At 36.7% G+C, this 21,716-nt stretch overlaps 1 protein-coding gene across 2 annotated transcripts in view; it reads right to left on the bottom strand.

The window, feature by feature from the left end:
* LOC150106677 (neuronal membrane glycoprotein M6-b-like) overlaps positions 1-21,716 on the bottom strand; it is a 170,942-nt gene that overhangs the window by 67,220 nt on the left and 82,006 nt on the right. For both annotated transcript variants that reach the window (XM_090393276.1, XM_090393275.1), the window contains exon 4: positions 9,317-9,473. In XM_090393276.1, the coding sequence (XP_090249402.1) occupies positions 9,317-9,473 (157 nt within the window). The remainder of the gene's footprint in view (positions 1-9,316; positions 9,474-21,716) is intronic.

The following is a 21,716-nucleotide window of genomic DNA, read 5'->3' as shown; positions in this document are numbered from 1 at the left end:
TGAACACTGTATTGTATACAGCTAATTTAGTGTTTTGACTAATTTCACTCTTCATTAAAGATACCAAACAATTTTATAAATTTGAATTTAATCCTTTTTTTTACCCAAGTAAGCAAACAAGCAAGTCAAGTTTGTGCCTGAAGTATTGTCAGGTCTGAGGCAACTCATGGTAAAGGTGGAGTAAGCTCTGATTACTTTCCTTAGTATCTCCTATAATGCAAAGCACATCTCCTTTCGGACATGTATGATGCTGTGCATTAAGGGAAGGACAACTACCCACACCAGTTTCGACCTTTATTGAGGTCTCATCAGTGGGAGCCAGACCCTGAGAGGGCAAGGTTGAAGTAATGCAGAACTTATAAATTTTACCTATACAAGTTGCCACAAGGTGTTTTGGTATTATTAAATAAAAGTCCGCGCAGTTAGTCTAGTGGCTATGCGCCTCGCAACCATATGCATGGGGAAGGAGTGTCCCGGGTTCGATTCCTGTCGCTGATGTGAGGAGCTTAAGGATCTTCCTCAGCCATAGCCAAGTTAGCCAGTCTTGGGCATGGACAGCAGGGTTTTTACATCCCACAAGGAGGCAAACTGACCCAGTGAACACACGGATCAACAGCCATAAATACTTAACCCCCAAGAGGGGGTTCAACTCACCCCAATAAGGACGGGGAAGAAAAGGGAGAAAACTCCATACGAATAAATAAAATAAATTAAATTAAAATCTCAGGATGAGAGAAAGATGTAGAAAGTTTTTTTACTCTTGGGTATTCTATACGTTAAAGATACCAAGCAATTTTATAAACTTGGTTTAAATCCTTTTTTTACCCAAATAAGCAAACAAGATTGTTTACTTACTTCCGTGGTCTTCAACCTTTCAGACAGTGCGAGCCACATTAAAAATTTCAATGAAGCCTGTGGGCCACTAAGCTATACTACAGTATTTAGAATTGTAAGATGCTTTCCAGATTCACAAGGAATGCTGTGCATTTGATATTTTACATAAAATCCTATAAAAATAAACAAACTCAGCTTTAAGAGCATAGGTAGGAGTCGGGTTCATGATAAGTAAATACAATCAATACTTGAAAAAAGCTAATTTATTGAAGAAAACATTCATTTTTTACAATGTCAATGGGCAACTTGGCAATGTTTTTCCTTGACCAGCTTATCGATGTTGGCATCAATGTTGGAAGTCGCTATGCGCAGAGTATTCTCGAGATGTTGGTTCCGTAATCTAAGTTCTTGTCTTGGACTTCACATGCTTCATTCTGGAGAACTACTCACATAAGTATGTGCTTTCTAACAAAGTGCACATCTTCAAAGCATGCCAGCGAAGATTAGGGAATGTGTCCTCAGAAATGTAGTCTTTGTAAAATGTAAGCAAGGGCACATTGAATAATTTTTCCCTCAAGAAAGAAGTTGTTCTAGAAGAGTTGTTCTGGAGTTCGAGCAGTACTCAAGCAGTACAAATGGAGTACTGAGTACTCCATTTGTACTGAGCCTGGTATTTCGACAGCATTGGCACTGAAAATAAATCTAAAGAAGACTGTTGGTTATGAAAATCACTAAATCTCTCTTCGAACTCACCTCGCAACACAGCTAATTTTGTAGTGTCTTCATCAAGAGACGAACAGTTGGACTCAGCGAGAAGCTTAAAATGAGTTAAGTATTTTTTTGCAAGTTGTGCCTCCCAAAGTTTGAGCTTTGCCACAAAAGCTTTGATGTGATCAAACAGAGTGTGCACCAGTTGATCTTTGGATTGTAGCCGCGTATTTAGGTCATTCATATGCAATGAGATGTAGGTCACAAAGGCAAAGTTTGTCATCCACTTCAGATCGTTAAATTCCGCAATTGGATTCCCTTGGTTTGCATGAACTGCTGAAGACTCTTTTATGAACCTTCCCTCTGCTCAACCAATGCACATCACTATAATAAACCACATTGCCGTGATCCACTTCGCACTCTTGGGTCAAAAACTGTTGGAATTGACGATGATTCAATCCTCTTGCCCTAATAATGTTGACGACAGTCGCAATAACTTTCATGACATTCTCAAATCCAATAGTTTTCGGGCACAAATTCTCCTGATGGATTAAACAGTGGTAATGGACGAAATTTTTTCCTTCTAGTTCCGATTTTTTCCGTAGCAGCGCAACAAACCCTTCGTTTTTTCCCACCATAGCAGGGGCACCATCAGTTACCAAGCCCTCAAGGTTTGTTAAGCTGAGGTCAAAACGCTGGAGAGTTTTCTTGATGGCTTCAAGAATATCAGTGCCATTCGTAGTTCCCTTCATAGGTAAGAGTGCTAGCAAGAATATCAGTGCCATTCGTAGTTCCTTTCATAGGTAAGAGCGCTAGCAGTTCTTCTGTTACATTGAATTGCTGATCAATGCCAAGGACAAAGATAGCCAGTTGTGCTGCATCCTTCATATCTGTGCTCTCATCTAAAGCAAGTGAATATCATGTAAATTCAGACGACTGTTTTTATAAAGTTACTTCAATGTCATTGGCAAGTTCTTCGACACGTCATGCTACAGTTACCCCAGACAAACTCAGGTTTTTTTAAACACTTCTTTTTTATTTGGGCACAGAATATCCCCAGCAGCGATGAGACACTTTCACAAACTCGTCATCCAAGAAGGCTTTTGATATTTTAGCAATTTATTTCCAGCTATTACATAACTTACTTTTGAAGCATGCTTCAAAAGTAAGTTCCTTTTAAATTTCTGCCTTTTAAACGTACCCTGCTGGCATTTCATATTATCCCCTGAATATGTCTCACACTAATGAAAAAGGTCTGGAAATATAAAGCCACAATAGGCTATGGCTCACACAATGAACCTGCATGCGCTTATACACGAATATCACACTGTTCACGACTGACTGACTGACTGTGGATGAGATCCTCCTCTTTTTTATATGAAAATAACAAAGTAATGAGAACTTTCGAGATGTATCTGGAAGGCACTAGACAGCACGCTCGAATGAACTACTGCTTCAGCAATCTACCTGCGACGTTAGTGGTAGTACTTAAGTACCGTTTGGTGCTGGTAGATGGCTGAAGAAGCATGTCTATTTAATATTAATTTTTATAGGATTTTATGTAAAGTATCAAATGCACAGCGTTCCTTGTGAATCTGGAAAGCATCTTACAATTCTAAATAATGCAGTATAGCTTAGTGGCCCAGGCTTCATTCAAATTATTCTTTTATTTAATCGCATTTCAATGTTAAGTAGTTATTTTTTTCAAAATGGCCCGCAGGCCATGCATTGAAGACCTCTGGGTTACTTGGTATACCCAAGGTTAAAAAAACTTTCTATAATTTCTCTCTTATTCCATATAAATTTATTCATTTGACTTTCTACCATACCAGCTTTGTTGATTATGTTGTCTATTTCCATATTTAATTTACCATCTTCACTAAAAATCATGCCTAAGTAGCTGAAATGTTTTACTTGTTTTATAGGTTCTCCATTCACAACACAGTTGATATTTTCAATGCTTCCCTATTTTCATAGTTTTTGTTTTGTTACTGCTGACCTTCATACCATATCTATTGCACTAGTTATTCAATTTAGTCAGGGACTGTTACAGACTTGAAGCAGATTTATTTAGAAGTATAACATCACTACATAAAGCAAAGAGCGGAAATTAACATCTCCAATTTTGATATCAGGTTTAATGCCACTTTCCTTCATAATGTGATCCACATAGATAATAGGTGGCCAACAGCAGGTCCGTGGGCCGCAAGCAGCCCATAACGTGATTTTGTGCAGCCTGCGGCAGGATAAAAACTATATTAAATTATATGTATTATCAATTTAGCTATTAATTTCGACCACAGATTTTCTGATTGTATACTAGTTATACCATTATTTCTGATGATGGAAACAATTTATATTCTCAACAATATTGTTTTCCCAGTAGTAAAATTATTTAACAAATATAGTAATTCAATACATATAACTATTGCCTTGGAAAAATGCAGTTTATTTTTATTTAAGTTCTGTATAAAAGTGCACAGCCCGTGACGCTACCACTCATCATATATTGGTCCTCGTATAGAATGAAGTTGGCCACGATTTATATAGATAATGAATAACAGAGGGGACAATGTACATCCTTTTCTGACACCAGATTTAGCATATCCATTCAAGTATGGATATGTATTCCTGACTGTAAGGCTTTTATACCTCCATACTTGATCATTTCTGGTCGAATATCATCTACTCCTGCTGCCTTTCCACATTTTAGACATTTGATAGCTTTTTCTGTTGAAAGTTTATTTTTTCACTTGGTTAGAGTATTATAAATTTAGTTTAATCCTTTATCCAAGTGTGAGCAAACAAAGTTTGTGCCTGAAAGTATCTTCAGGACTGGGATAAGGTGGTACAACACCAGGGCAACTCGTTGCAAAGGTGGAGCAAGCTACAAACACTCCTGTCTCAGTATCTCCTATAATGCACAACACATCTCCTTGCGGATATGTCTAATGTTATGCATTAAGGGAAGGGCCACTACCCAGACTAGTTTCGACCTTTATTGAGGTCTCTTCAGTGGGAGCCAGGCCCAAGTTGAGACAGGCAGAAGCATTAGCAGGTCATCTCTACCTATAGGAGTTGCCAAATGGTGTGCCACCCTTTTTTAATAAATTACTCTGGATTTAGAGAAAGATGTTGAAAGTTTATTTTTTCACTTGGTTAGAGTATAATAAATTTAGTTTAATCCTTTATCCAAGTGTGAGCAAACAAAGTTTGCGCCTGAAAGTATCTTCAGGACTGGGGTAAGGTGGTACAACACCAGTGCAACTCGTTGCAAAGGTGGAGCAAGACCAACACTCCTGTGTTGGTAGCTTGGATAAAGGATTAAACTAAATTTATTATACTCTAACCAAGCGAAAAAATAAACTTTCAACATCTTTCTCTAAATTCAGAGTAATTTATTAAAAAAGGGTGGCACACCATTTGGCAACTCCTATAGGTAGAGATGACCTGCTAATGCTTCTGCCTGGTATCTCAACTTGGGCCTGGCTCCCACTGAAGAGACCTCAATAAAGGTCGAAACTAGTCTGGGTAGTGGCCCTTCCCTTAATGCATAACATTAGACATATCCACAAGGAGATATGTTTTGCATTATAGGAGATACTGAGACAGGAGTGTTGGTATCTTGCTCCACCTTTGCAACGAGTTGCCCTGGTGTTGTACCACCTTACCCCAGTCCTGAAGATACTTTCAAGCGCAAACTTTGTTTGCTCACACTGGGATAAAGGATTAAACTAAATTTATTATGATGGCTTTTCTACTTCAAGTATGGATATGTATTCCTGACTGTAAGGCTTTTATACCTCCATACGTGATCATTTCTGGTCGAATATCATCTACTCCTGCTGCCTTTTTACATTTCAGTGGAAGGAGGGTAATTATTATGGGAGATTTCAACCATGGTAACATTGATTGGAAGGAGGAGAGGACACATGGGAGGAAGGAATTGGATTTTATGCGGTTATTAAGGGATAACTATCTGTGACAGCATGTAATGGAAAATACTAGGGGTCAGAGAGTGCTTGACCTAGTAATTGCATCTAAGAATTTAACGTAACGAATTGCTGTAACGAATATGACCACATTGCCACCAATTGGTGAGAGCGATCATAGGGTCTTGACTTGGGAGGTGGCTAGAGGTGCGGAATCTACAATTAAGACAGGGTACATGTGGAATTATCGGGCTGGTAAGTATGACAAGCTTAGGAGATTGGTTGGTACAGTGCCATGGCATGTAAAACTGCAAGGGCTACAAGTTGACAGTGCATGGGAGGCAGTTAAGAAGTGTTTGCATGAAGCAATGACTGACTGTATACCTAGAGTCTGAATAATAAATCAAGTAGGAGTTAAATGGATGAATAACCCCATTAAGCTTGAGCTGCAAAAAAAAGAAACAACTATGGAGGGAATTTAAGGAGAAAGGTGACCGGCAGACACATGAACAGTATAAAGCCCATGTCAGAAGGGTAATGAGTGTGGTAAGAAAAGCAAAAAAAGGACTACGAAAGAACATTGGCCATGCAGGCTAAAAACAATCCTAAACAGTTTTTTCAATATGTTGCAAGTAGAAGAAAATGTATATGGCAGAATCATTTTAAAGAATGGCGATGGTAGGGAGGTAACTGAATCAACGATACCACATGGAACTCAAGAGTATATCATCCAGGTGGTGACATTGCAGAAATGAATGAACCAAAAGTTTATTCCGGGAATTGTGGTGAATGAGGTGGAGGTGAGTAGCCTATTACAAAACCTCAATGTCAATACATCTGTGGGATTGGATGGTATACCAGCTCGTGTCGTACGTGAAGAGGCTAAAGAATTGTCAATGCCCCTTGACCATTCTGTTTAATCTGAATCTCGGGTCTGGGTTAGTCCCGAGGTGGGTGGAAAGAGGGGAAAATAGTTCCACTGCATAAAGGAGGTTCCAAGACTGCTGTTGTAAATTACCGACCGATTAGCATATCAGGAATCGTTGTCAAGGTCTTGGAGAAACTAGTCAAGAGAAGAATACAGGATTGGATAGATGAAAATGGGATACTGTATGAGGGACAACATGGTTTTGTGAAAGGTAGATCATGCCTAAGTAATTTGCTCATGTTTTATAACACAGTAACAAGTGAACTGGATAAGGGTAATGGGTTTTCAGTGATTCTACTGGACCTTGCCAAGGCCTTTGATAAGATACCACATGGAACTCTAATCAGTAAACTGGAGCAGATGGGGATGGATATAGGGTTGGTGAGATGGATAGGAGGGTGGTTGATGGAGAGATACCAGCGAGTGGTTTATTCAGGAGCGAAGTCCAAAAGACAGCTTGTGACTAGTAGTGTGCCGAAGGGTTCTGTTCTTGGACCACTACTTTTCAATTTGTTCATTAACGATATAGGAAAGGATCTGAGAGTAGTGTTCACTTGTTTGCTGATGATGCAAAGTTGGGTAGAGCAATTGTGAGTGCAGAGGATGTCAAAATTTTGCAGGATGATTTGGATAGTTTGGAGGACTGGGATAAGGAAAATGGATGTCAATTTAATGTGGCAAAGTGTAAGGTTATGCATTTTGGAGTGAAAAGATTAGCAGCAGTATATCACTTTGGTGAAACCATACTCCAGGAGATTGATGAGGCCAGGGATTTGGGAGTGTTGGTGGATAGGGAGTTGAAGTTTAGGGGGCACATTGCAAAAGTGGCTAAAACAGCTCATCAAATCACTTGGTTACTGAAAAATACTTTAATGAGCAGAGACAAACAGGTTATTGTTCCTCTATATCGAGCCCTGATAAGACCCCATCTGGACTACTGTGCCCAGATATGGGCACCAGGGATTCTTCTTGATGGGGAGGAGGTGGAGAGGATCCAGAGACAAGTGACCAAGATGGTGGCAGGTCTGTGGAATGAACCTTATGAGAACAGATTGAAGATTTGTGGGTTGCAAAAATTGGTTGATAGGTGGAAAAGGGGTGATATGATTGAGACGTTCAAATTACTGAAGGGTTTCTATAAGATTAATCCAGAAGATATTTTTGAGAATAGGGCTGGTGGTGGGAGGACTAGGGTCCATACATGGAAGCTAGGCAAAAATGTGGTTAACAGGGGTGTTAGAGCTAGGTTCTTTATTTGAAGAGTGGTAAATGAGTGGAATAAGCTGCCAGAGTCTGCTGTGGGTGCTATGACCATGAATAAGTTTAAGGCAAGGTATGATAGATACTGTGTGAAAGACAAATTGTTGTTCTTGACATGATGTTTGGGCCTCCCTCGATGAGTCTGTCGACTCCTTGGAGTTGCCCGTAATAATAATAATAATGTATTCCTGACTGCATGCCTGTTGAGTGTTTTTTTTTACCACTGTGCTATCACTGCTTGTTTCATTTTGTAATTTTTAGAAGTAATTACTCAATACTTCAAGGATATCTTTTTCTCCAGTTTTCATATCACCTTTATCATCTCTAATTCCTTTTAGCACTCTTTCCTCCATTTCTGAGCTTCTTCAACAACCTACAGAATATCTTGCCACCTACTTGATATTTATTTTCTATGTTCTTACTAAAGTGTTCCCATGACTTTTGTTTAGCTAGATTTACACAGTGTTTAAATTTTTTTCATTTGTCTCTGTATTCTCTAAGAGCACAAGTTGACTTATTTGCCAGGAACTTTTGATATGCTTTCTTCTTTTCCTGGACTGCCTCTTTAACTTCCTGTGTCCACCATGGAGTTCTGATTTTTCTATCCTTGCAGACATCCTCACCACATGCCTCTCTGGCTGAATCAATCAATGTTTTCTTCAGGGCTTGCCACTGAGTCCACTATGGAGTTCTGATTCATGTATCTGAAATGTAGAGGATATATTGCCAAAATTGTGAGGACAACAAATCAAATTCTGGCAATGATAAGGAGGACACTGACTTATAGAAGTAAGAAAGTTCTGATTCCATTGTTTAAGGCTCTGATTATGCCACACATGGACTACTAGTACAAATGAAAAGATGTTTGAGAGGGTTCAGAAGTGATTGACCAAAATAGTTTCTCATCTCTTGAATGTTGAATATGATAAAAAAGGTTGAGACAATGCAATTTGCAGAGCCTAGTGAATAGAAGGAAGAGGTGATATGATAGAAACATAAAAGTTAATAAGAGGTTGTTATAGGATTAATGTTGAAGTGGTTTTTCATAATATGGTGGGAGATTGGGGGATGAATAAGAGGTCATCCCTGGAAACCATATAAGGAGGGTGTGAGCAAGTGAGTGAGAAGAACATTCTTGCATTGAGCAAATGGAATACATTGTCTGAGTGCATCGTTTTTGCAAAGAATTTGAATGTGTTTAAGGCATGGTATGAGATGCTGTGTGTATGACAAAAGGGTCCTCCTAGACGAATCTGTGACTTCATGGGGTGTTAGGGTAATAATAATAATAATAAAATCATCCACTATAACAAATATTCCTACAGTCTCTATGAACTTGTTATATATGACTGCATCATTTTATTCAGCAAGTCTACTTTATAAGCAAATTACCAACAAAAGGCAACATATTTAAGATATGAATTTTCACATAATTCTGACTAGCATACACATATAATTGAGTAAAAAGTGGCTTATTGAATATAATGTAACAGTATTGAAAATATATTCTTCACTTTAATTTAAAAACCTACTACATAAATTAACCCCTCCCTTCACAAAATACATTTTACTTACAGGAAGTGTACTGTTAATGAGCACATCCCTTCCTGAAAGGTTTAATATTTTATGTACAAGCTGAGTTACTAAAACTTACGGAAATGAACCAAATTGATACACTTCACTTCTGGATCCGTCTGCTCTTTAAGGTTGTTGCAAATTCCCCAGAATATGGAAAATATGAAAGTTATTATTACAAGACAGCCTCCAACCATCAGCCACACTAACTCCAAAATATAGGTCACTCCCATGAACTATGAAAATATCATAAATTTGTTAATTTCAATATCACTAAAAGATAATTAATATTCTTCATAATCACTGATCATAAAATTTTACTATTTTCATAGCTTGTACAAAATTCACTTGTCAGAAACACTTAGAATAATACATTCATACTGTACCTACATATTCATATTTAATTGCAGTCAAAAATAGTACTGGCAGTCCTCACTTTGCACAGTTCCGATATGCACAAATTCCAGTTACCACAGTAACTGAAATTTGTTACCATTTGTTACTCTCAGTTACCACAGTAACTGAGAGTAATTGCATAAAGTACAAACTTTGCTGTTAGCTCTTCAGTCCACAAATTGCTAAATAACAGATGTATGTCATGATCAATGACCAATCACGTCTCTTCTTTCAAAGTCTACCAGTGATCCAAACTTACAAAGGAGTATGACAATTCAACAAGGCATAGAAAAGATCCTTGCTCCATATCATAAGTCAAATGACGAGAAGAAAGCAAGCACTGTTCAAACTACTGTTGTTAAGTTTTTTTTACAAAGAAATAAAACACTATTTATATTAAGGGGATATTAAATCCTACATTGTTTTAAAACCGAATAAGAAACTCAGAGATAGGAATCAAAGAGTTTCATGCCGAATATAGTGACTATAAAAGTATCGGCGACTACTAGCATAAGCTAAAGCACGAGTTGCCGTAGTAAAGCACGTAGTCCAAAGTACGTAGTACAAACTACGGCAACTCGTGCTTTAGCTTATGCTAGTAGTCGCCGATACTTTTATAGTCACTATATTTGGCATGAAACTCTTTGATTCCTATCTCTGAGTTTCTTATTCGGTTTTAAAACAATGTGGGATTTATTATCCTTTTAATATAAATAATGTTTACATCGCCAAAATGAAACCTATTGGCTCTTTATTTTAAATGAAATAAAACACTTTTTCTAATGTTTTAAATTACAGTGTACTAAATAAATATTGGTTGAACTTTATTATTCATTTCCCTATACATTTACCACCAACAGTAAGAGTTTTTAATGTTTTGAGAAAATTTTTTAAAGAATTGTAATTTTTCCCATTGATTATTAAGATTGCTTTGCATGGTTTCAGCTTGTATGGTTGTTTTTACCTGTGCAAAGTGAGAACTTTAAAACTGTCTTGATATCGATTGCTCTAAAAAAAAATATATATTATATATATATATATATATATAGAAAGAGAGAGAGAAAAGGAGAATTAGGTGATAACTTTGATTTCCCAGATAAAGTCCTGAGAGCTGCTGAAAGAGAGTATAAATTGCAATGTCTTAGAATCAAACAAAAGGAACCAATCATTTTACTATTTAGGTGGAAATGCAAGTAGTAAAAAGGTTGGCTGTTTCATAATTTTTAACAGTCATAATATTCAGTTACAATAATGTTAACAGTAAATCAACTGATTGCACAGGAATCAAGCAAACATCCTCTGGGACTAGAGACAGAACCAGCCTGATTCATTAGTCTAGTCTTACAATTAATCTTTAAAATTGGAGTAAATTAATGCAACCATAATTGAAATTAGGAAAATGCTTCATTTTTGTGTCCAACAGAATTTGAGTCAGCAACAGGATGTTGATGATATATTTGTTATTTGGCCTTGCAGCCCAAACACTGGGATACAATTCTGACAAATTTAAACATTCAACATCCTGAAAAGGTTTTTACTGCACTTTAGGATGTTCAATGCTAATATCTATCCTGAAGAATAAGAAATGCATATGCTATTAAGTGGCGAAGCTAGAGCTTTTGCCGCCCGGGGCAGTCCATGAGTTTGCCGCTCTTCTCAATATAACAACAATGCCTAAATACTACGCCAGAAATACTACAAAAAAGTCAAAAAGACATATAGGGAAATATATTAAAACACTATAATATAAGCACTCTATAATACTATATCTAAAATACTTCAGCCACAAACTTTGTTTGCTTACACTTGGATAAAGGATTAAACCAAATATATAACTGATAGCAAAAGTGAAATACCAAGTGAAAAAACTTCTAAAACACTATGTTTATTTTTGAAATAAAACTTTAATTCCAACATTCTACAATGTTATTTTTCTTGCTTTTCTGTTAGCAAAATCATTGATAGCACTGTTAATATCTATTTCATCACTGTTGCTGTTCTATAGACAGTATGGCAAGATTTCTTAAACACAAAGTACTCATTGTAGATCTTAGGTAATTTTTAATCAGTTTTAATTTAGAAAAACTCCTCTCACAACTTGCAACACTTACAGCAATTGTGAGGAAAATTTGCAGTATTATTACAATATTTGGAACAGAGTTCTTGAAATTGTACTTTACAATAAACTGTAAAAGTTCAAGGGGACCGTTCTTCCACATCTCTGTTTCGTCTTGCGTAGCAGCAACAGAAATAAAACTCTCGTCTTTTTCTCTCAACAAGGAACTCTCTTCCTTATTAATGTCATCATGATCATCATTTAGTTGACATTCATATTTATCGTTCAAAAGATTCGATGGAGTAAGGAAGATATATTTTTCAGCAAGAACATGAAGCTGTTGAAATCTCGTGGTGATTTCTTGTATCACTCTGTCCAGCGGAAAAAACATTTCTCTCCTCAACTCAGTTTCGCATGACAATTCAGCATCTCATGATTCTTCACCTGCCATCAGTTTCTTTTTTCTACACCGACGATCCATGACTATGCCCAGATCATCACAAATTTCTTTGGCATAAGTTACTGAATTGTTAACTAATTCATCCTTGTTTTCAGTTAAAAATGCTTTTAAAGCCCAGGTTTTATGTCACATTGCTGTATATTCAATCCTTTGGTTTGGAAATAGATCTGTGTATCGTTAATTTCTAGAAGGATGGATTCCCACAGGCCAAGAAAGCTCAGAAAGGTAAACGATTGTAACGCAACAAGCAGAATGCCAGCATCTGACCTGGTAACTCTATTTTCTTCTTCACCAGTTAAATGTTCTACAGCACTTAAGATTTTCGAGTATTTTTTTTTTTACAACACTCACAGCATCTCCCCATGCACTCTACCATGTTTCTACTACATGCTTGACACTTTGACCAGTGAATGAAGTCAGAATATCCCAGCGATGGTTGAGGAAGTAAAAAACGTTAACAAACGATCCAGTTCCAAAAAAGGTAACAGAATTCACAGCAACAGAAGCTACATGTACACCTGCCAAATTCAGCGAGTGATTTGTACATGGTACAAATTCTGCTTTTCTATTAATTTCTTTGATGCATTTCTGAACGCCAGTATGTTGACCAGCCATCACAGCAGCATTATCATATGCTTGTCTCCTCTACAATTCTGAATATCAATTCCTTCGTTTTCTAATTTTTGCAAAATCATAGTTGAAATATTCTCGGTGGTTTTACCTTTTGTTTCAATGAAATCAACAAATGATTCCACAACTTCACTTTATTTCTATCGATCATAACATAGCGTAAAACTTGGCTCATTTGATCCTTATGAGAAATATCAGGGGTGCTGTCGAATATCATTGCAAAATACTTTGTTTCTTTTACTTGCTCAATCACATTTCTTCTTACTTTTTCTCCCAAAATTTCTATAAACTCATTCTGAATAGTAGGCGACATATAGGATTTAGCAAATGTTTTTCCCAGCTTGATTCTTAGAATATGTTCACGTAGCACTGGATTATTTTGCCAACAAATGAACTAATTCAAAAACATTTCCTCTATTTCCTGTTGATTCAGGTTCATCATCAGTCTCGTAATGAATTCCTTCTCAGTGACCAAAAGCAAAATTTTGTTTAGACAGGAATTTAACGATATCCAACAATCTTGAAAGTATCTCCCTCCACTTCTTTGCTTTGTTTTCAGCTTGTTCTTGTTCCTTCTTATCAATTGTTGCACTACGTCGGATTCTAATTTTCATCTCCTTACATTATGTGAAAGACTGAACATGGGCCACACTAGATTCACGGTCGAATATTTTGGGAATAAGTTTCCACCACATATTGAATCCATCCTCAGAATCAAAATTTGAAGTACTTCTGTCTGCAAATAGTCTGCAACAAAAGCAGTAAAGAGCTTTCTTGGAAGGAGAATACACCAACCACGACCTCAACATTTTTTTGTTATTTGGCAGAGTTCAAAAAAACCACTCACGTGTAAGTTTTCTGTTTCGTCCTTTTATTGATGCACCCTCATGAATCACTTTACCAAAATCAGAATCTAGATGTTGAACCACAGATGCACCTTGTTGTACCAGTAAGATCCGTGTGTCATCATTAATCTTACTTGGCCAAAGACCAATATCTTTTAAGTCAACAGCTGGAATTTTTTGTTCGGTACACTCCTTATCGCTTGTTGAAGTTGCAGAATCACTTAACTTTGACGATGGTTTGAATTCGGAAACTGCTTCAGCAACAGTAGTAGTAGTTTCGCGACCGAGGTATTTCAGTAGTGCACCTTCATTCTTTTTTAATTATTTCTCCCTAGCCTTTTTCTTTTTTCTAAAGGCTGCACCACTTTCTTTTATTCGCTTCATCTTAAGTAAGACTGAAAGAATAATAAAGAAAAAAAATAAAGAAAAAAGCAATATAATCATAATAACTAATAAATAAGGAATAAATTAAATTAAATTAAATCAATTTGTAAAGAGAGGGAAGCAAATAAATAAGTATATAAGAAAGCAATTAAATAATTGCTTTCATCATACAGCTTTTAACTTTAATGAAAATTGGATTATGGGATGTAAAAATGTGGACAGAGACATATAGACACCGACAAAAATTATAATTTGGACTCGGAAAATCTCATCATAATCACTCTCTGCATATACCAACCAAGTTTAAGCAAACCAAAAAATACTACAATTATAAGCCTACCTACACATATGCAAATGAAAGAGAAGGGTATGCATGCAATCTAATCACATGCAGATAACACTTCATAATCCTGAATATTGATAACACATTTCATATAGCTTTAAAAATAACTTACCTTATTTACTCGAATATAACTCGTCCTTGCATATAACTTGCTACCCTGAATTTTACTTTACGAAAAATGAAATTGAAAAGTTTCGGGTATACCTCGCACAGGGAAAAAAAAAAGTTTAAACACATTCAACGTCAGGCAAAAGTACCATGTCCTCTCCAGTAGACAATAGTGACTGTAGACGCAAGTAAAACAAGTCGTTTTATCGTATCACTGAATAAGGTACAGAACAGACATTTGCAGTCTGTGTAATATATTTCTCAACATGTAGTGCAATTAGAGACAACTGGGATATAAATGGCATTAGCTAATGAATCACATGTCCCCCTCCCACAGAAACTATGCTATTTCGACTGAAGCAAAACCATATGTTGCACCGCCAAACACAGTATCTAACTAAAAACTAGATGTGTGGGAGTCTTTCCCCTTCTCAAACACAAAGCAGTCATAAAATTCAACCGTGTTAAAACTAAGAAATATATAGTGAATGTTGTTATGGCAGTTTCAGATATTGAATTCAGTTGAAGAGAATTAGCATTTCAATTCAAAAATTTTCGGCTTGCTTTTATCTTTGAGTCGCGCGATCTTTTGTTAATACCACACCACTCATATGTACGTCTCACAGCTGCTCTATTTTTACTGGCCTAGTACCATAGCTGTCTGTTTCGCATATTGTTTTCAATGACTAATGAGAAGTACTTTCATTAGTCATTCGTGAAGGATTATTCATTAAGTATCTCAAGTCCCATAAATTACTGTTAATTTTTGCTTGAAATAATGAGAAAGAAGATGACGCTATTTGGGTAGGATGCACATAAGGAAACTGCTCTCTAAGCAGGAAATAGAATAGCAATCGTGATGTGAGACATATACGGGGATTTTACAAAAAAACTGAAGACTTTAGTTTCTGAAAACCCCCACATATATCTCGCACCACGATTTTTAGCTTTGATTTTAGGGGAGGGGCGAGTGCGAGTTATATTCGAGTAAATAGGATATGTTTATGGCAATGTTAAAGGAAATTTGCTTTTATATCTAATAAGTTGAACATATTAATTGACAATAAATATTCCCAATCCTTTATTTTAATGACTTACGATTTAATAAAATTCAAATCCACATATATACACATTTTAGAAAACAGATACATTCTTTAAGAAACATGAAAAGATATATCAAATGATGGTAAAGGAGTCATGCCACGTCTGGATGCTTGACGAACGATGCAACAATTGAACTGAACTAGATGAAACTTGTGCATCAGTACACCATAGAAATAGATTGCTTGGAAATAGGATGTTTGTTACTTATTTTCTTATTACTTATTATTACTAAAACAGTTGGCAAGGTTTGTTTCTTTATTGCATTTTTATTTGGTATCGCTGTACTTAATAAAATTATATTATATTAAGTTAAAATATACAAGTCAGCAAAGATGTTGGATATCAATTTATTTATTTAATTATTTTTTAAGCCCTGGATGGCATTCCATGTTTGGCATGCATGCCAAGAGTTGCCCACCCTTGCTCTAGACTAACCATACATAAACAATACAATATGTTTTAAACGGTTTCAACAACGACCCAAATGATATAAACGTGCAAGAGATTAAAAAAAAAAAAAAAAACTAATCATGAATCAGGCATTTTAGCATTTTTAGGATAAAAACAGAATCATGCTTGTTAATTTTTATACACTGCATAAATGCATCAAAAGGGTTAAGCAAAAACTCTAATGCAGAAATATTATTATTACTTGGGCTCTAAAATCCTGTCGATGGTCTTAGTTATAAGAAGAAGAAGAAAAAAAAAACGTTTTTGCAAATGCATAGTGACTGTGCGATGCCTGCTCTTTGCTGAGACTCGGCCACCATGTTTTAAGCAATAAAGCAATCGCCGTGCCACGCATATTATTGTTTTATTTTTATCATCATCAAATTCCTGCCATGTACCCTCAAGGGGTGTACAGGATATGATAGTACTACATGAAAAATTTTCATCATTACTAACTTCCTACCTACAATTTTCCTCCAAATCAGTCTGTTACTTGTCAAATCTCCAACATTATCAGATATTATATTTCTATCGTCTAAGGCACAAAGTGCCTTAGACGATAGAATCAATCCACCTATATTTTGGTCTTCCTCTGGGTCGTTTTCCTGCCAACCTGACAGAGAACACTTGTTTTGCTAATCTTTCCTCACCCATTCTGTTTAAGTGACCATACTACCTTAGATTAGTTCTGCTAATGCATTCCTGGATGCAGACAATGTCAAGTTCTTTCTTAATATCCTCGTTTTTAATATGATATTGCCATTGATGCCATCTGTTCATGCCTCTAATCTTTCTCAGGACTCTCATATCTGCGGTCTCTAGTCTTTGGTCAAGTTTTTTTACTTCTGACCCAGCTCTCAGATCCATAAGTTAAAATTGGTTTGAACACTGTTTTGTATACAGCTAATTTAGTATTCCGACTTATTTCTCTCTTATTCCATATGAATTTATTCAATTGACTTCCTACCATACCAACTTTGTTGATTCTATTGTCTATTTTCATATTTAATTTACCATCTTCACTAAAAATTGTGCCTAAGTAGCTGAAATAAAGACTAAGTATTGCTTGACATAATGCCCCATTGACACCATATAACTACAGCGTATTGAATAGTTTCTCTCTCTCTCGGCACCTTGTCATATGCCTTTTCCAGATTGACAGAACGTAAATATAGATCTTTGTTATATTCCCATGCTTTCTCAATTATTTGTCGTAAAGTGAAGATCTGATCCTGACAGCTTCTATTTGGCTGGAATCCAGCTTGTTCTTCACCAAGCTTTTCTTCCACAATTCTTCTCAACCGTTTCTCAAGTATACTTGCATAAATCTTACCAGGAACACTCAGTAAGGAAATACCTCTGTAATTCTCACATTCAGTTTTATTTCTCTTTTTATATATGTGTACTAGGAGAGATTTACTCCAATCATCGGGAATTTGTCCCTCTGTCCAGGCTTTCTGAACCATGCAGAGCAGCCACTGTAAGACTTTAATTTTTGTTGTAAGTATAGTTGTTAAAAACTATTTATTAATCAAGTAATAAAATTATAAGTTAATATAAATAAAAGAATCCTCGAAAACTAAAATTGTGTCTCACATGAAAACTCCCAAAAAAGTGCCGCCCTGGGTGGACCCCCCCCCCCCCCAGCTATGCCACCGATGCTATTGCAATGGTCAAGTCAGGGCTAGCAGTCTATGCTTTGGTTATTCTGTCACATAGGGTCAGTGGAAGAAAAGAATCCTATATACAAGGCAATACAAATTGAGAATACTATTTTTAGTATTGTGCTGTTTTTTTTTTCTTTGATAACTTAATGCATTAAGTTAAAAAAATATTTTAAGACATGACCCAAGTTTAATCTCTATCTACTAGAAGGCACTTTTTTACTTATTGCATTAAATTTGAATATTTTAAATTATGGTCTGGTTGGAATCTTTCAATTGTAAATTTTAGTTTTTAGGTGATTTTTGTCAGCTAGCGTGACACCACCACACAATTTAATGGTCACCTGAAATTATTATTATCCTAAGACACCATGGAATCACTGACTCATCTAGAAGGTCCCTTTTGTCACACACACACAGCTCATCATACTGGGACAAACACATTCAAATTCTTTTTTTACTAAATAATTTACAAATACAAACTAGCTAAACATTTGGCCAAAGCTCTCTGACACTATACTGGCAACACACCTTCACACATAAAAAACTCAGCCCACTTCAAAGCCAGCATAGAAAACCTTACACTCAAACACACTGACATAATAGTCAGTTTTGATGTCTCCTTCTTATTCACAAATGTCCCACTCAAAGAATCCTTAGAGCTAATCCAAGCTAAATTTCCTCAAGATATCACAGCCCTATTTCAGTTCACAATGAACTCAGGCTATTTTGTTTGGCAAGGAAAATTCTACAAAAAAATAAAGGGGACAGCCATGGGTTCTCCACTCTCCCCACCCTTGGCGAACTTTTATATGGAAACTTTTGAAGAGAAAGCCTTAAACTCTACCCCACAAAAACCAATTATTTGGCTTCGCTATGTTGATAATGTGTTCGCTATTTGGCCACATGGCTCCGATGCACTCCTCTCCTTCCTAACACACTTAAACAACCAACACCACAGAATCAAATTCACCTTGGAAGAGGAAAAAAACGACTGCCTTCCTTTCTTAGACACACTAGTCACCCGCCAGCCTGATGGAACCTTGGTTTTCTCAGTATATAGAAAACCCACCCATACAGGCAAATACATCCACCAATAATCCCACCATCCCTCCTCATAACAATATGGAGTCATTAAGACACTACACAACAGGGCTAAACTTATCTGTTCAAACGACAATGCCCTAACCACAGAACTAAACCACATTCTCAATACTTTCTCAGCCAATGGCTACCCCCCCCCCAAAAAAAAAATCCAAAAAATATTGAAACCAGTAAACCACAACCCCCCCCTCCTCCCCTCATAACAAGGATTACTCTAAATCCATCACCATACCCTATATCCGAGGCACCTTGGAAAAAATTATAAAAATCCTAAAAAAGCATGATTTAACTTCTTGTTACAGACCATATAAAAAAATTGGCATCCCTTATCTGCCCTACTAAAGACCAACCTCCCCCCCCCCCAAAAAAAAAACTACCTGGTGTATACCAGGTCCCTTGCAGCTATAAGCTGTCCTATTTTGGCCAAACAGGGAGGACAGCAAATATCAGAATTTAAGAACACAAGGACTACATCCGCTTTCACCAATACAGTCACTCTGGTCTTGCTGACCATGCGCTGGATACCTGCCGTAGAATACGGTGGAAGAAAGCCACGATAATACACCGTAGTAAATACAAATATGAAAGGCTTTTCATGGAATCAGCTTCAGCCCTAAGAAACAATCCAAACCTCAACAAATTTGGGTGCATGAGACTGCCTCAAATTTGGGAAACCTACATCAGAAGACCAGCCCAATCGCCCAAGAATACCAACATTGTCCGCTAGGGGGCACCATCAGGAATTTAGGAAAAATAATAGTTTCCTGCTTCTTCCTCACTTACTGTTTGTTGTTCCTGCATGCACGTGTCTTGTTCTTAAGTTCCTTGAAAATAGCAACGTGACGTTGCTGAAATATTGAAGTGTATTAAAATATATTTTAACATATATCCTAGTTTACGTTGTAATTTCCTTAAATTATTATTGGTTATAATTTAATAATGCATAACCAATGTCTAAGCCTTTCCACGAGATCATTCAAATTCTCTGTAGACACCATGCTCTCAGATGATGCATTCCAATCATTCACAACTCTCCATGAAAAAAAACTGACCTCTTGTTCTCCCCCAATCTCCCACCATTTTATGAAAAACCTCTTCAACAACTATCTGATAACAAATCCTTGCTAGGTGCATCTCTATCATATCACCTCCTCCTGCTCCTCCTCCTATCTACCAGACTGCAAATTGCTTCATCTCACCTTTCTTCATATTCAACATTCCAGAGATGGAACTTCTGGATCCTCTCTAACATCTCTTCATCCTTTTGAAAACCAGATGACCAGATCTGCACAGTAGCCCACATGTGGTCTAATCAAAGCCTTATACAAAGGAACCAGAATCTCCTTACAAGTCAGGGTCCTCTGCATCACTTGCAGAATTGGTTTTGCAGTCCTTACAATTTTGGCAATATGTCCTCTAAATTTCACATCCTTATCCCAAATTTTTTCCAAATTTTAAAACTTTGCATTTCGCAATATTGAAATACTATGCCTATTCCTGTTCCCATTCACTGAGTCTATTCAATTCTTTTTTGTAAGTCCACAGCATCTGCTCTACTCCTCACACTTCGTCCCAACTTTGCATCATCTGAAGTTTTCCCCAATATCATTAGCATACAGGTTAAACAGCACTGACCCTAAAAGAGATTGCTGAGGCACACCTCTACTGACTTTCCTCTTCTGGGATATTGCTCCTCCATACACAATTTGATACCTATCACATAGCCAATCTCCAATCCAATGCACTAGTCTAATATCCAAATCTATCTGCTCTAGTCTGACTATCAACTTATCATGTTGTAATTATCAAAAGCCTTTGCAAAGTCCAGCAGTATCATGGTGTAGCCATTCTGCTGTCACCTTATTATAAAACGTGAATAAATTACTGAGGAAAGACCTACCTTTTTCAAAAGTCATGCTGATCCCTATAGGGCAAGGGTCGGCAATCGGCAGCCGCATACAGCCCAAACGTGCATTTTTGGCAGCCTACAAAAGGTTGACCATACTTACAAGGCATGTGATCCATATGTTGAATTATTTAAATAATACATTTTATAATAAGAATAAAAATTTAAAAATAATTTTATACTATACTTCTTGATATTGCCGTGCAACTTGGTGAGAGTCAACCTTGTGAGTCATTTTGAGTGGGGTGTTAGATCTTGAATGATGATTCTATCAAGAATAGAACTGCTCCATTCAAGATTTAACAAGAACAACCATATCAAGCAAAAGCACACTTGTATTCTTGGCAAAACAGACATAATATGTAAAAATGCAGATGTTAACTTTGCTCAAGAAGGGAATTAAAATATAGAGGATGAAATGAAGAAGGAAATAAGTATTAGATTGTACTATATTTAAAGTATTGTCTAAAATAGATGGAAATCTTAAACTTTCAAAAGCACCAATATTAAACTATGCCATGTATAAAATCGCGTATTGTTGTGCAAACGAAAGTACAAAGGTTGCTGTGTGACCACCAAAGATGACGTAACGAACGATGAGTAGACATTCGTGGAAGGCGCTCGAATTTCGCATTCCCCGAAGAGAGCGATCCTCGTTCAGCGAGGAGGTGACAGCCAATTGGAAAGCGTCATAGACAAGCTTGAAGTACGGAAGAGGGTGCTATAGAAGAGTTTAAAAACGAATGGCTCTCTCTTAATTTCTTCTACGTTTCTGGTTTTGGTTCCTGTGGCGTTCCCCGGTCGCGTGTGGTAACTGCAAAGTCACCACCTGGATGATATACCATTGCAAAGTGATCACTTTGTAATTGAACTATTTCTTCTGCTTCTGTAAGTTTCCTACCATCAGCAGTGAGTAAAGTTATCTTTCCATAATCATTCTTTCTCTTTCTTGCTTTGTAGCAAAAAAATCTTTTTGATTTACTTTGGCCTGCTTAGATAATTTTCTCTCAAAATCTGATTTAGCCTTCC

This window comes from Typopeltis vanoorti, chromosome 5 (assembly GCF_054136105.1).
Source record: "Typopeltis vanoorti isolate ZY-2024b chromosome 5, IOZ_Tvanoo_1.0, whole genome shotgun sequence".
Lineage (NCBI taxonomy): Eukaryota > Metazoa > Arthropoda > Arachnida > Uropygi > Thelyphonidae > Typopeltis > Typopeltis vanoorti.
Note: the sequence above shows the minus strand (reverse complement) of the source record. Positions and strands in the feature narration are given on the sequence as shown.